We start from the raw sequence: 15,374 nt of genomic DNA, 5'->3' as shown, positions 1-15,374 counted from the left end.
TACTTGCAAACCTATACCCGCAGTTACGAGTACATTCATGCAAAAATCATTTCAACTTACTTGCATGTAAATATATATATGTGTGTGTGTGTATATATATATATATATATATATATATATATATATATATATATATATATATATATATATATGTGGGTCGCGGTAGTCCAGTAGGTAGAGCGTTGGACTGCTGACCGGAGGGTCCCGGGTTCGATTCCCGGGCAAGGCACTCTGGGCACCTGCAGCTTCACCCAAGCTAAAGTGATTTTTCGGGTACCAGGTCTTTCTGGGAAACCATAACCGGCACAGGGAAAGGAACTGGCCCCCCTACCCTGATGTGTGAATTTTCACAAGCCGTATAGGGCTTAGTACTGGGTGATCTCTACCATCACCTACTAAACCGACCTTCAGGTTGATTACTGTGTTTATGGTTTTATATATATATATATATATATATATATATATATATATATATATATATATATATATATATATATATATATATATATATATATATATATATATATATATATATATATATATATATATATATATATATATATATATATAGGATTGCTTCCAACAAACCCCTCTCTTGCCCACCATACCAAGTACTTCCTCGTTTGTTTTCTTCTCTGTCCATTTCACCTTCTCCATTCTTCTTCACACCCACGTTTCAAAAGCCTCCAGTCTACGTCTATCCTCCTGCTTCAATGACCACCGCGCCGTACATACCTGTAGCTACGCTCCATATCAAAGTTTTTACGAGTCTTTTCTTAACATCCTTACTCAACGTCCCTGTCATCAACTCCCTCCTCCTTGTGAAAGCCTACTTGCCTCGCGCATTTCTTCTCCTTACATCCCTACTACTTTGACCCTGTTGGTCCAAAACACTACCGAGATAGGTAAACTGTTCTACCTGCTCTAGTTTTTGCCCTCCTATTTTAATGTTTAGCTTAGCCTTTTTCTTTCTAGAAAATCGCATAACCTTTGTTTTATTAATATTGATTCTCATCCCATACCTGTCGCACTGAATTTCCAATTCACTCAGCAATGCTTGCAGCCCCTTGGCTGACTGACAAACTTAAGCTTGGTCATCAGCAAACCTAGCTGATTTTACGAATTCCCCGCCCACTTTCATTCCTACCTCCAGTTCTTCCCATGCCTCTTTAATCATTTCCGCTGCATACAGGTTGAACAGCAACGGTGATAATGGGCAACCCTGCCTTACACCCCTTCCTAACACTGCCCAACTAGACTCCCCACTCGCACCTGAGCAGTCTGAGATATGTACAGGTTGCGTATTAGCCACCTTTCCCTCACAAAGTCTTCCGGCCAGATTCCCTCCTCATAAATACTACGGATCAGCCCATATAGCCTCTTCCTCCCACATTTTTCTAAGCATTGTAAAAGTTCCACGGGAATGTTATCCACCCCCACAGCCTAATATAGTTTCATCTCCCTTAATGCCCCTCCTATCTCATTGTCTAGTATGCCTGGACCTAAGCTATCTTCCTCTACGTCATATTCCTTTTCAATGTCTAACTTTGTTGGTCTAAGCTCTTTACCATACAGTTCTTCTATATATTCCTTCCATCTCTCTTGGATCTTTCCTGCGTCAACTATTACTTTACCCGCCTTATCTCTAACTACTATCGTTGATCTTCCTTTCTTACTTCCTGATAAAGATTTAACTTTGCTGTACAGCGTACCAATTTCTCCCTTCCTCTGCAGACTTTCCATATCCTCATACTGCGTCTTCCACCATGCTTCTTTTGCTTTATTTGTTGCCCGCCTCAATTTATTGTTTAATTCTTTGTACTTCATTTTGCCTAATTCTGTATTTATATTCTTCCATTTTCGCCGCTCATCCATCTTTGTAATCATCTCATCCGTGATCCATGTTTTCCTAGTCCTTTTAGCGTTAACGGTTCCAATAGTGTCTTTTGCGGCTTTAGACAATCCTCCTTGAAACTTTCCCATTTTTCTTCGATAGTACTTAGCTCTTTACCATCCTCCATGATTTCCTCTACCGCCTGTTTGTATTCCTTCCTTTTCAAACAATTTAATGCTTCTAAATTCCATTTTCTAACTCGCCGCCCCTGCCTTATCTTTTTGAAACGGACGCTACATTTCATAACAACTAAATTGTGGTCAGAGTCCGCATTCGCTCCCGGGAAGCTGTGCGAATATATCACACTGTTTTTAAACCTTTGTCTACCCAGAATAAAATCTAGCTGATATCTTTCTGAGTCACCTGGCATTGTCCATATATGTATACCTGCGTCTTTTGTGGTGTCTAAACCAAGTGTTGGTGATGACTAACCCCTGTCTCCTGCAGAAATCAACTGCTTTCTCCCCGCGGTCATTCCTCGTGCCTAAGCCGTAGTCCCCGACCTCGTCACCATCTCTTCCTTCGCCTACCGTCGCATTCCAATCCCCCATCACTATCCAATGTTTCCCTGCAGGAACACACGCGATCATGTCCTCTAACTGATCGTATAGCCTATCGACCTCTTCTTCCTTATGGTTGCTCGGTGGCATGTATGCCTGAATAATAACCAAGTTCGTCGGTTCTGCTTTTATTTCTACTAGTAGTATTCTATCCGTTACCTGCTCTATGTTGGCTACGCTTCTTCCTACCTCTTCATTTAATACTATGGCAACCCCTCGTTGGCTCTCATCCCCACCACTGTATATTATTCTATACTTATGACTCCAGTAATCCCCGCTATCCTTCCATCTCACCTCGCATAGACCTAAAATATCTATATTTCCCCTGTCCATCTCTCGCTTAACATTCTCCAATTTCCCTGTCCTCATCATTGTCCTAATATTCCACGTTCCTATTCTAACTAATGTGGTCTTCTTCTCCTGCACCTTCTGTCCTGCTGCTGCTGATTTTCCCTTGCAAGGTTGTAGTCCAGGGAGGGATATATAATCAACTGACAAACAAGTTCCCTCGTAGGATGTGGTAAGATATTTATCCAATAATGTGCAAAATAGAATTTGAAAAATAAGGTGTGATTCCACTACCACATTGCAATGCCACATACAAAGCCCTCCTCCCCAAGGGCAAAGGTAGGGAATGTGACCCGACACTGCAGGTAGCGAGTGGGCCCCCTCATGGAGAAAAACAAGGGATGGAAGAGAAAAGACAGAGCAAGAAATACTGTTTTGTACAGCAAGCGTGTGCAAGCTCAGACAAGAATCACTGTTGAGCAGAGACAAGTCAAAACAGGACCTCGAGGAACGTGGTTTTTTACTTCTCACAGACAACGCTAAAAGGCCACTTCTGACCAATTGTGATCTGTCAAGTAGTTCCTATGCAGAAAGACCAGTCATATAATTTTTTGTGCAGACCTTGTATTTTGATAATTTCGAAATTTTAATTAGAAACAACCATTTTCTATGCCTTTACGACACTCTCCAACTTCTTAAGGTTGAATGCCTGTAGACTCAAAGAGTTTGGACTCGGCAGAGAGACAATGCATGAATGCCTTATTAGAGGGGGATATCCTTGTCAGCCCAATGCATATTAAGTTTCACAGCAGCACCACATGTGAGATGTAAGTAAATGTGCTACATTGTATATATTTACGATTTATTTGAGATGTTTTAGGAGGTACTTTCAAGAAATATTAGAACTCCATTGCTTACTGCTGACTCAAAGCAGTGATATTTTCAAAATATGTAATGAAGGCAACAAATTTCCCTGTCCGATGCAGTGAAACACACGTAACAGTAAGTATTTCTGCTTTGAATCGGCTTGGGTATGATAGGTTGAAGTTAAACCTTAATACCCCTGGCATTGTAGAAAAGATAGGTTGATTTTAGAGTACATTTGGGAGTTTAAAAAAAGTGCATTTCATGGTCCAGGATAGATGGTAATTTTCCTTTGGTGGAAAGTAAAATAGTAATTATGGTACATTTACCTTGCAATTATTGATGATTCCTGGGCATTAATGAATTAATTAATGCCCAAGGCTAATCAAGAAACCCTTATTTGATTGTTGTAATTTTTATGAATGTTCAGCAAACATACATTTCATTGGTAAATCATATTTAAAAACCAGGAGAGAGGAGGAAAATAATTGACATGTCGATATTTCCTTGCAGGCACTACAGGGGCAATTCTTCTTTGTGCCTTTTTTGTTGATCTCGTAGTGTGGTACAAAGCTGGGAGCATCACATTTGCTGATGAGAACTTACCTCCTCCACATGAAGAGGAGGAACTTAGTCCAATAGCTGCAGCGGATGCTGCACCTGATGTGTTACAAAAGAAAGCACCATCGGACTCCTGTGTGTGATAATAAATGGTTGTTGTGGCCATCGGAGGTCAAGAAAAGATCTAGGATTCATCCAGAGTGTAAGTGCTGGGATCCAAACTTAATCCAAGTGTTGACTACCAATCTTAAAGATTGAAAAGACGTAGACAGTGGTTGTGCCGGTCAGCTTTCAATCTGCTTCCTAAGATAAGCTGCCGGAGTGCTCTTATCATCTCATCAGCCAAAGAACTTGAACCATTCCTTGCAGATTTGAGTGGCGCACATTCATTTAGTTCTCAAGGATAAGTATTCATCCCATCCCAAGGTGCTGTGCCATATAGTACTACTCACGGGACATACAAACTGGAAAACCATTTATGAGCTCAAGGGTGAATTCTGCCAATAGTTAAATATTTCATTATATGAGTATGAAGGAGATAATATTAATCAGTGATATGTCTCTTAAACTGTGTTGGCATTTATGATGTTATAGCCAACCCCAAGAAAATGTGCTTCTCTGAATTGCATTGGACACACACGAAGTTAGTCTCTTGATTTTCTACATAGTCTGGCGGAGAAAAATAATGTCCATATTCCCCATGCCTTCTTATGTTGTATCCTAAAGTTGATTAGGCCCTCTAGCTATATATTATTATCTTGGTGAGGATACTTTATCGAAAAATTTGACTAATGGGTGGTGTATAAAGTGATAATGGTACGTAAGCTACCTAGCTTCTCCTTTTAATGAGCTCTTGATTTTGAATCATGCTGCCCAGTAAGGCATATCTCATTTCAAACCAGTCTCCTATCACTAGCATGCACCGAAATAGTTCAGTGCAGATAATTGTGGTTGCTGTCCTCGTAGATTTGACCTGAGATCTCAAATTTGTGAGACATTTTTAAGTATGGCTCATTAAATAGAAATTACACCTGCTCCCAATGGAAGGTGGTAATGTATCCATTTTAAGGAATACCCGCAACTTAATTCTCAGATATTTACTGATGACACTCAACTTTAGGAGCTACCTATATTCCTTATTGTGTAAAAGACAAGGAGGAAAGTCAAAAATTAATAGTACCTACATATTTCTATTGACAAGTTATGGCAGTGGTAATTAGATTGTTCACTCCAGCCATCCCAGGATACTGGTATATATTTCCTCATTGCAGTAAAACCTCTAAGTAGTGAATCGAATGGACCAAATTTTTTTATGATTTGTACAAAAAAGGGCATTTACTGTAAAGACCATATTATTTACAGTGAAATTTTTAGTGTTTTGATGAGTAAATCACTGAAAAATGACTCTTACATAGTAGTGGGAAACCTAATATGGAGCCACTTCCTGATGTTCCTACGGTTATGTTTTACAGCTTCACGTGAAATTCTCAAACTTTTTTAAGTAAAACAGCTGCATTTTGGAATTATTGGCATGAGAAAAAATATAGACAACAATTTATGTGTGCACAGACATACATTCACATTTTTTCTTGCGTCAACGCTGCAAGGTTTTGCTTTTAAAATCTGAGAATTTTGGTTGAAGTTATGAAATATGACTGTAGTAACAGCATTAATTCTCCAATATGCTGTTGGAAAAATTAAAAATTATGTAAGAGCCCATGCCGATTGAATAGTTCATTATATTTTGTTATAAATATAATTCACTCTTAAGGAGTTTTATTGTGTATGCATTTGGCTTATGCAACTAATTGCTTCCATTGCTTGGCTAATAAGAGCAATTATGACTGAAGTTCCCTCAGGTTGATTACTTAATCAAAATATTTTCTGTACAGAGATGTTAAATCAATCGTTGCTCTGCATTACTTATAGTAGTTATGGAACAATGGCTATTTTTCCTGAGTATTTCAAAACCCATCACATTACTTTGATATGTCTCCCTGAAATATTGTTGTAATATTTTTAGAAAGCACTGTCATTTGTGAATTTCTTCGCTTTAATGAAATCAATTTGAATCTATTGAAAGAATCAGACATTAACTAATATTTTTTAAATTTCATGTGCATTTATGCTCAGAATGACATACTTTTAATAGCCATACTGAGGCAATAAATTTAAAATCTTATTAATTCATTCGTATGTATCTCCTTTATATGCATACACATATAGCTCGGTTGAAAATTTATTTGAAAATTGCAACAGATGAAATTATTAATTTTCAAATGACTGACCGATTTACCATTTATAAGCATAATTGATTATTCTTTATGGCATCAATATTCATCTCATCATAACTTTAAGGTATATTTTTCAAATACCACACATTAATATTGACTTACTGTTCCATCTCTACTTTTATTTTAGAGATTCACTATGGTATGATAGGCTCTCCTGTTGCCACCGTCAATGAGAATTGCTCATGATTTGGTAACTTATAGACGTACATTTTAAACTTCACCATACCTCAGGCTTAACTTCTAATTGCCATAAATATCTAGATATGTAACAAGACAACCAGTCTGGATAAAACCCTGACAGAAATAAAATCAAAGACAAAATGCATGTATTTCCAAACAAATTATATAATTACTGTTTACCAGAAAAACATATACCAGGCAAAACTTAGCAAAATGAACCTGAGCTTAGCTTAACTACAAGGAGGTGCACTTCAGGTAGCTCAGATACAAGGTGATGGTACCTGTCAGAATTTTCAGTTAGAGGAAATATATATAGATATATATGCCTTCTATTCTGCTGTCCTAGGAATTGAGAATCTGTAGCTATCCCTGTAACTTTAGTCCCTCGTTCTGGCTGCATAGTGACAATTGAATAGATTATCATTGTATGGGCATCAACCGTTTTAAATTATTGATTTCATTTCTATCTTTGTTGGATTTTTTAAGGCATGTCTTTGTTCAGTACGAAGTTGTTCATGCATCTAAATTTTATAAATTTCGATTTAAGTTCAGTGATGGGTTTACCTTTGTTCAGAGACTGCTACAAATAAAATGTGGCAACTATGGGAAAAGAGTGTCCTAATGATCTGAGTGTAGTCCTCCTCTTTCAGAGAAAATGTGTTACAGAAGAGTATAGGGGAGGGGGGAACTATTTTAAGTGCAAAAAAACTAACTTTTTCATAAAATTAACAAAATAGGTGAATGAGACTTTATTTATTCTGTGAGAGATGTCCTGACTAATATGGCAGTGTGGCAGTTGGATATTGTGTTACATGGGAGGTCTTGCAGAAACTATTTGTTTTGTTTCTCTGAACAGCACACATCTGATGATGCCACAAATCTTTGCTTGATACTCATGCTGTGCCAAAGCATCGCTCACTCCATCTCTTGGATGAGTAGGTACTATAATTTCAGTTTTTTCTCCCTCGCAACTATCTCACCTTACAGCTCAACAGAAATAGGAAAATACATCTGTCATTATCCAGGCCAACATAATTTGCATAGCTACTCTTGGAGCTAAAGATTACGGGTTAGAAATATTGTGGGCATGGACATTTGTTTTACATTATATCACAGCCATCTTTCATTTTTTCATAAAAATGTCATTTTTCTTAGCTTTAAGCCACCATTATGAGGGGTCAAAACCTAATTATTTGCTGTCCTTATTTTGGTAAATTTTACATTTTTAAAGATACCATTGTAAAATATACCTTGTTGTCCATATTGTAAATAGTTTCTGGTAGCATCATCTGAAAAGTTCATTTACTAAGCCATTGAAAAAACCAAATATTAATTATTTTTACAGTCATATTTTTATTTGGGCACTAGTAAATAGTTATATTCTTGATTTATTTGCAAGATATAAATAAAGTTACATCAAAATTTTGGTGCAAGAAAGTAAACAGAAAATATGGGTCATTTGCCCTGACGGAAGATTTTCCAATCACTGTTCATGTAAGATTACAAAGCATTGCTTTTCACTTGTAATGGCAATCTAGCTCATTTTTCAAAAACTATTGTTCCAGAATGGTGACTCTCCTCTTCTGAATCTGATTTTTTGATAAAATATTGGCATGCATTTATTACCTTGGCAAAATATTTTGCGTAATCCATATTTATATATCACATGCTATTTGACCCGTTTTGCATCATGGTAATTACAGACTACAAGTACTTGCTTTTCTATTAGAAAATTGCCTACTTAAATATATTAGGTGTGAAAATAAGAGCAAGGGTATTTTATCCTTGATAATCAGATTTTTAATTTATTCTAGAAGAATTATGAGCAACTGTGATGGAATATCCTTTTTTAATTCAAAGAAGCAATAGTTCATTCTGATGAACTGTAAAGCTATTCTGTGGTATGAGTAACCAATTTTGCAAAATAGCTGCAAACAATGCCCTTACTTAGTAACATTGCTATTTTTCTAGTTGATACCACTGTCTATGTATGAAATACTTTTTAACAACCACCCTATTCTTTTAAAAAAATGAGTGTCAAATATGAATTTTTAGATGGAACCTTCTCTCCGAGTGAGGTCATCTCTTAACCCTCTTTGCTCAACAAAAGATATAAGAGGGCATAACATGTCTAATGCAGTTCCTATTTTGTAAACTTAATGCATCCATGAATTTAATGCTACTTCTTTCATTAATCATACACTTCTTCATGTTGCCTGTGTATCTCATTCATCTCATATTTTACGAGTCAAAGCATGTTCAAAAGTAAGACAGATTTGATGGAGAGCAAAAATAAGATATGGATTTTACAGAAACTTAACATATTGGTGCTTTAAAATCATTATGTAATCGTATTTGATGTTTTAATATTTATTATATTGAAAAAAAGCATCGCATTGAATTTTGAGACAAATTTCTCTTTTTTTAGAGAAACTCTCAATTCCTCGCAATGGTGAACAGTGGTTTGAAGTTTTCTTGAAAATAATTATGGAGTAATATATGTTTAATATATTTTAGTGTCAAGTACATTGGAAATGGAATGGCTTAAGATTACATTTCATGAAACCTTATATGTGAAATTTATACATAAATTTATGAGGAATTATATTTATACATTGACAAGACTGTCATTAGGCATGCTTATAGGATACTAGCAACAGAGTTGTTATTGATAGAGACAAGTAACTAGTCTCACCCATTTAGTGGAGTACAATGAATTATAATCAGCCTTTAGAGCTCATGCAGTGATTAAATATGACATATATTTTTACAATGAATTTGTAGATACAATTGTACATAAAAACCAAATATATTAATTAAAATTTGACAGTGCTTTACAGCATTAACAAGCCATATCACTCAGCTGGAGGAGATTTACTTGTAAAAGAAATTATAAAGTGGCCTAAATGTTCTCTGTTACAATGGTTAGTGCATTTTTAGAGAGAAATATTTTGCCTGATTTCAAATTATACCAATCTGAAATCAACAGTAAACAATTGTGATGTTTAGTCAAAAAAAATCCATAATTCTTAATGTATTTGGGCATAAAATATCAAAGCATACATTTGTATATGTTATGAACAAAAGTATATCATTTTTTCACATTTAAAAACTGTTAACTATGGCTGTTAATTGGCTGTTGTAATGGTAACAATTATTTCATGCATTGTGACCCAAATTCACAGTTCCCGCACTTACTGCTCTTCATATTGCCAACAATACCAAAATGTTGTCAGAACTATACTAAGACATTACTAAATATAACCACTGCAGTTGATTGAAAAGATGATACCTTTTACAAAGATAATGCTAGGTGGATTAGTAGCTACCGGGTGTCATGCAAAATTGAGCCCACCTCATGAAAATACAGAAGACTCTCAAATTTTCAGGATGGCAAGGAAAACTTATGCCAGGAAAAAAACCTGCATAGTTCATTTTTTTATTATGTATGTACAGCTTTAAGTAAGCCCTAATGGCTCTTCCATATTATTTTTCAGTTGAAATGAAATAAGTGACTTTGTGATCCCACACACACTTCAACTGTGTGTGAAATTACAAAGTTACTTATTTTATTTCAATATGTTGTGCAAATTTGATAAAGTTATGCCAGAGACAACAAATTCTATTTTTCAGTGCCCAACTTTGCCAATTAAAAATTTTTTTGTTCTGTCTCTACAATGTTTTTGTCATTGAGGTACTTAAGAAGTGCTATCTAATATCTACGCCCATCCCTAACTGACTAGGGGATATAGCGTACAGTTTGTTTTCTTGTATCATTTTCGATTAACCAATTTCTCCTACTTAAAATTATTAACAAGACATCTGTGAGAGACGTATATACGTAATTACGCACATGGTGAAATATGTAATATTTAGTTGTGCATGGTAGGCAAATTATGTACATAGTTAACTGCCTTTTGAAGCCGAGTTTTCCATGTTTGCCATTTAATTTCAAATTTGTTACATTTAGATGGGGATGGCTTCAGCTGACTTGAAATTAGTTGAGAGAGTAACACTCCCTTCATGCTTGAATCCATAATTCACATGTAATATGCGATGCATAGCTATGGCACATAGGGTAGAAAAAACTATGAATTACCATTTTATATTGGTAGTTTTTCAGAATTAAATTCTCCAAATTATTCTTTTTGTACTTTTTCAAAGTTGATGGAAACTTTTTAAGAAGCATCCCAGGTGATTGAGAGTCTACTGTATGTTGTGTTTTCATTAAATATCATTCATTTCAACTCACAGTGGACTGATACATGAACATTTTGTACATTAATTAGTAAACATTTTTCATACCATTCCTCCACTTTGTCTGTATGAAATTATTAATATTTTGAAACATAAAGCTATCTATGTTTTCTCAAATAATTTAACTTTTGAAGACTGAAATGAAAGTTGCATTTGTAAAAATATTGAAAGAGTCAGTTGATTTTTATCTTTGTAAATGTCCTGTTTTTAAATAAAATCTGTATTGATGTTTTGCAAATTGCTTTTCATTCATATTTCTAACTTAATGGGTGTGGGTTTCCAATGGGTGTTTGAATATTTGCCGTCCTGTGCATACAGAATTTGGTGTTTCAAAATTGTGTTGAGTGCTATGTGAAATGTCACTTTTCTCAGTTTCGATGTATGCATCTGCATACCCCTGGTCATCAACATACCATACCAAGATTGTGAGGGGTATTGAGGAAACATCTCTTTTTCTTTTCTTTTATTCTTTATGGGCACATCTTTGCTCTCAAGTTGTATGCCCATTGAAACTTTGCACTCCTCAAATCACCATCAACAACAGATGTGAGTACGGCCATTCTTTAAACGTTGATCAGAGTTTTAAAATAGATGATGATCACATGATTACATATATGCTTTAAAATCTGTATTGAATGCTTTTCCAAAAAATGTATCATTAATTAGGTGAATAAGACTGAACCAGATTACATTTCTATCAGATGTTATTTATTCATGGTCTGTATGTGCAATTTGATTCGGGTGAACCTGTTAGTTGTCTGACTTCCTTCCACCATGTGGGATGACAGGTAAGAAATGGTGGTAGGGCTTGTGTGTTCCAGTGACCTCTGGAACTAAACTGGCGGAAGAATGCTGAGTATGGAGGTTGTGATGTCCAATGAGTATAATCGCGTTCCAATAATTCTATATGTGAGTTTTCATTGAGTTTCTCAAGGTTTGAACCACCACCGAAATCTAAAACTTATCTATTCTAGTGGTGGGCGTAGTCACTTACAGTGTTACAGTTAAAATAATGACATATTTTGGGATGACATTAATTTGTTCTTATTTCAGGTCATAAGTCTTCTTAACAAAATAAATTTTGAGTTTCCAAAGAAACTGCGGGAGATGCCGCAACAGTAACTTTTAACGGAGTCATCCGCGAATGTTTAAGAGGACGCCTCGGTAGCTTAAGTGGCTAAAGCACTCGACCAGATATTGAGGGGAGGATCTGGGTTCGAATCCCAGTCAAGGCGAATGATTTTTAAACTCTGAATTTGTTGCATTGAAATTTTGAGTTGTTAATTACTTTTATTGTTTTTATTTGTGTAAGAAGTTGTAAGTAATCAAATGCAAATATAATTATTGTAAATCAAACTCAGATGAGAACAGTTGGGCCTCATCAAAATTGCTGAAGCTGAATGATGGAAGTTACTTTTGACTGAAAAAATGATGAAATAATTAGGTGCTAGGCTGTAACTATACATCAAGTTGGGGGAGGTCAGGAACAAAGACTATGTCCCTATTGCAACGTCCACAAATATTACAGAAAGGAGGATGGCAGTGTAAAGGTTTCAACTACAAATTTGCAGACCACAACAAAATTGACAAGTCATGTGTTCATACACCCAATTGCTAGAATCCAGAATTGCCAAATTAACTGAATACTTCATGGTCTCATGCTGCTTGTCCCACACAAAACTGGAACACGAATAAAGTAAACTGCAAACTTATTGGGTCAGAAAACACTCAGAATGCAGGCTTTAAGGCAGCTCATGAGATATCTATTCAGTAGAATGGAAAACCTAATGTTTAATGTGTTAAAGAACAGCTGAAAATGATGAAGCATTTGATATGTGAAATGATCACTTGCAAACACCTAGCTCATAAATCTTAGCATTCAATGACTATAAGTGTTGGCCTAAAATCTTGACACACTGACACCATTAGCAGCAGACAAGGTTGCTGGTCATTTGTTCCAAACAGAAAAAGTTAGACCATTTCCTTACATCTCCTCCCCTGGATAAAAAGAACCCGAGTCGTATACCAATGCCTGACTCAAGGATACAGTCTTCTTTCCTTTCTGTGAATAATCTAATTGGGGAGCAGAGATGTGGCTAACCTCTAGTCATAGTTTCAAATGGATGCACCGAATGATGTGTATATTCAGAGTATGGCTGCGTAGATTTTCGCGGCGGTGGCTTGAAGAATTCTGCATGTCCGGGTTTTCACCGCGTTGTTGTTTGAAGCCGACAACAGTTTCGCCGAAGTTTCATCCGGCGTCTTCGACCTGAAGACGCCGGATGAAACTTCGGTAAAACTGTTGTCGGCTTCAAACAACAACGCGGTGAAAACCCGGACATGCAGAATTCTTATATTCAGAGTAGTTCATCTCAGTAAAGTAAGTTGAAGTTGATTCAAAAGTAATTGTACACCCCGGTACATTTATTTTCCTTATGAAATTGTTCATGCAAATTTCTCTTATTATAACAATCATTTTACCTTTTTTCATTTTCAAGAAAATTATAAATACGGCCAGCAAAAAAATAATAATTGCTCTTTGGAACGTTATGTAAAATCATTTTAAGTACCATAGCTTATACAGGTACATGTTAAAGGCCAATGACCATCTAGACCAGGGTCAAGCAAATGTTAGCATTAAAATAAGCTGAAAATTAAAGAAAATACAGTGAATTTTCGTAGTGCAATGATTAAATAAGCACAGAATAGTTAACCTCCACAGAATCACATTATAGCGGTCATGGTATCAACACATTTTTATTTTCAATGTGAGTAGTGCATCATGTACTGAATCACATATACACCTGAAGGAGAGGTAATGATGAGGATGGGACTTGCAAGGGGAACAAATGGGGGCAAACAAAAGTAAACGATGTCATGATATGTGAGGTAAACTTTTACTTCATCTTGTCTTTCCGTTAAGTAACTTAAAAATCCAAGTTTTAGCTGAAGAAATGATTGGCTCACAGTGATGAAAGCCTTAGAAAAATATAATTAAAGGGTATTGACCTATTTGCACTTGTTAGGAGTTGGGGCTGTGAAATATTGAAAGAGCAAATGCTTTGTAGTCGACGATGCTAATACAAAAAGCATAAATGCTGTCGTAATTTTTGTATATCAAGAGAAATATATTTAGGATAAACTTCTGGCACTTAGTGGAAATCATTTTGGTGAGCTGAAAGGATATATCATTAAAATATATCAATGAAACCATTGAGAAGTGCTCAGCAGTCAAAATGGCTTCAAGTTTGTGTGGTCAAGAAATGGTGTCATATTATGAAACAGGATGAAAATTATTGTGAAATATTTGGAAAGACTTTATCATATATTCCCTCTAGGAATTATGTAACTTTTAATTTTATTTTTATAAATGGCTTATTCAAAAAAATTTCAGTTTATGCTACCAAAATGTGCATGGTTAATGCAGAAAAACAGATTTTCAATGGTTCTATTCTAGTATTCTCCTACTTAAACTTGGCTTAATAATTGTATATAAGATATTGAAAAGTTTTGTGGCATTTTTTTTAGAAATTTATGCAAAAAGGAATTGGTACTCATTAATTGTGAAGAATGATGTCTTGTTATTTGCAATGAACCACAAACAGTTCAAAAGAAAGTTTTCATTTTTTGAAATTTTTTGAAAATGGTGTTTATCCTGGCTATAGCAATATTTTACCCTATGAGGACTTACTCAGGCTATATATCCTTTGGATTTGAGGTGTTTTGTGGAGGGCACTTTGAGCGAGTACGCCGTCCGTCGGATGGGACGTTAAGCTGCGGACCCCTTGGTGCCTTTTGTAAAGAGTAGGCTGATGCCGAAGCCAGGTTTCTCTCCACCGTTCATCCTTTCCTGTCCATCCCTAATGGCGCAAATGACCTCAGCTGTCGGTCTCCTCCCCTAAAATACTACTACTACTTGCAGACTCATAGGCTAGTTATTGATCAAAACTTGCCATTTCCCTTTTTCAACGACAGCAGAGATGCTCTCCCACTGCAAAAAAATTAATTACAATGTTCCTGTCTTTTCTATAGACTTAGTCTATTATCCTTTATTTAATATTTTAGCTCAAATTATTCCTTCAATTCTCCACTGCTTAGAATTTGTAAAGAACATAATAATACTTGCATGAAGATTGATATATTTTTTATTAAAGGAACATGTGATTTCATAACAAGTGCACGCTTTACTGCCTAAAAATGGTTAACAATAGATATTCATATTTGATTGCTTTCCATTATTCAAGATAAGCCTCGCTTCGTCTTGGCTCATGTCTATCTTGTTGCTCCATGCGCTCATTCAAATTAATATTTATTTAAACTGAAATCCTGAGACACTTTCTCTTGTATTCGTTTCTAAATATTAACATTGGCCATCAAAAGTATTTTATCGATTCTCAAATTTTTTGCCCTGGCACTTTATGGAAAACTTGTAAATAAATATATACATTTGTCGATCTATAGAGTGTTCAAAGTAGC

The 15,374-nt window shown here is 35.6% G+C and overlaps 1 protein-coding gene across 1 annotated transcript in view; it reads left to right on the top strand.

Annotated features, from left to right (window-relative positions):
* Positions 1-11,090, top strand: part of LOC139687451 (solute carrier organic anion transporter family member 74D-like) — a 127,363-nt gene extending 116,273 nt beyond the window's left edge. Inside the window, exon 13 of the mRNA XM_071584613.1 lies at positions 4,120-11,090. Coding sequence (XP_071440714.1) covers positions 4,120-4,310 — 191 coding nt within the window. The 3' untranslated portion in view covers positions 4,311-11,090. The remainder of the gene's footprint in view (positions 1-4,119) is intronic.
* Positions 11,091-15,374: the final 4,284 nt, after the last annotated feature.

This window comes from Hetaerina americana, unplaced genomic scaffold (assembly GCF_022747635.1).
Source record: "Hetaerina americana unplaced genomic scaffold, ioHetAmer1.1.p SCAF_2, whole genome shotgun sequence".
In the NCBI taxonomy this organism is placed as follows: domain Eukaryota; kingdom Metazoa; phylum Arthropoda; class Insecta; order Odonata; family Calopterygidae; genus Hetaerina; species Hetaerina americana.
This window is presented reverse-complemented; position numbering and strand designations above follow the sequence as displayed.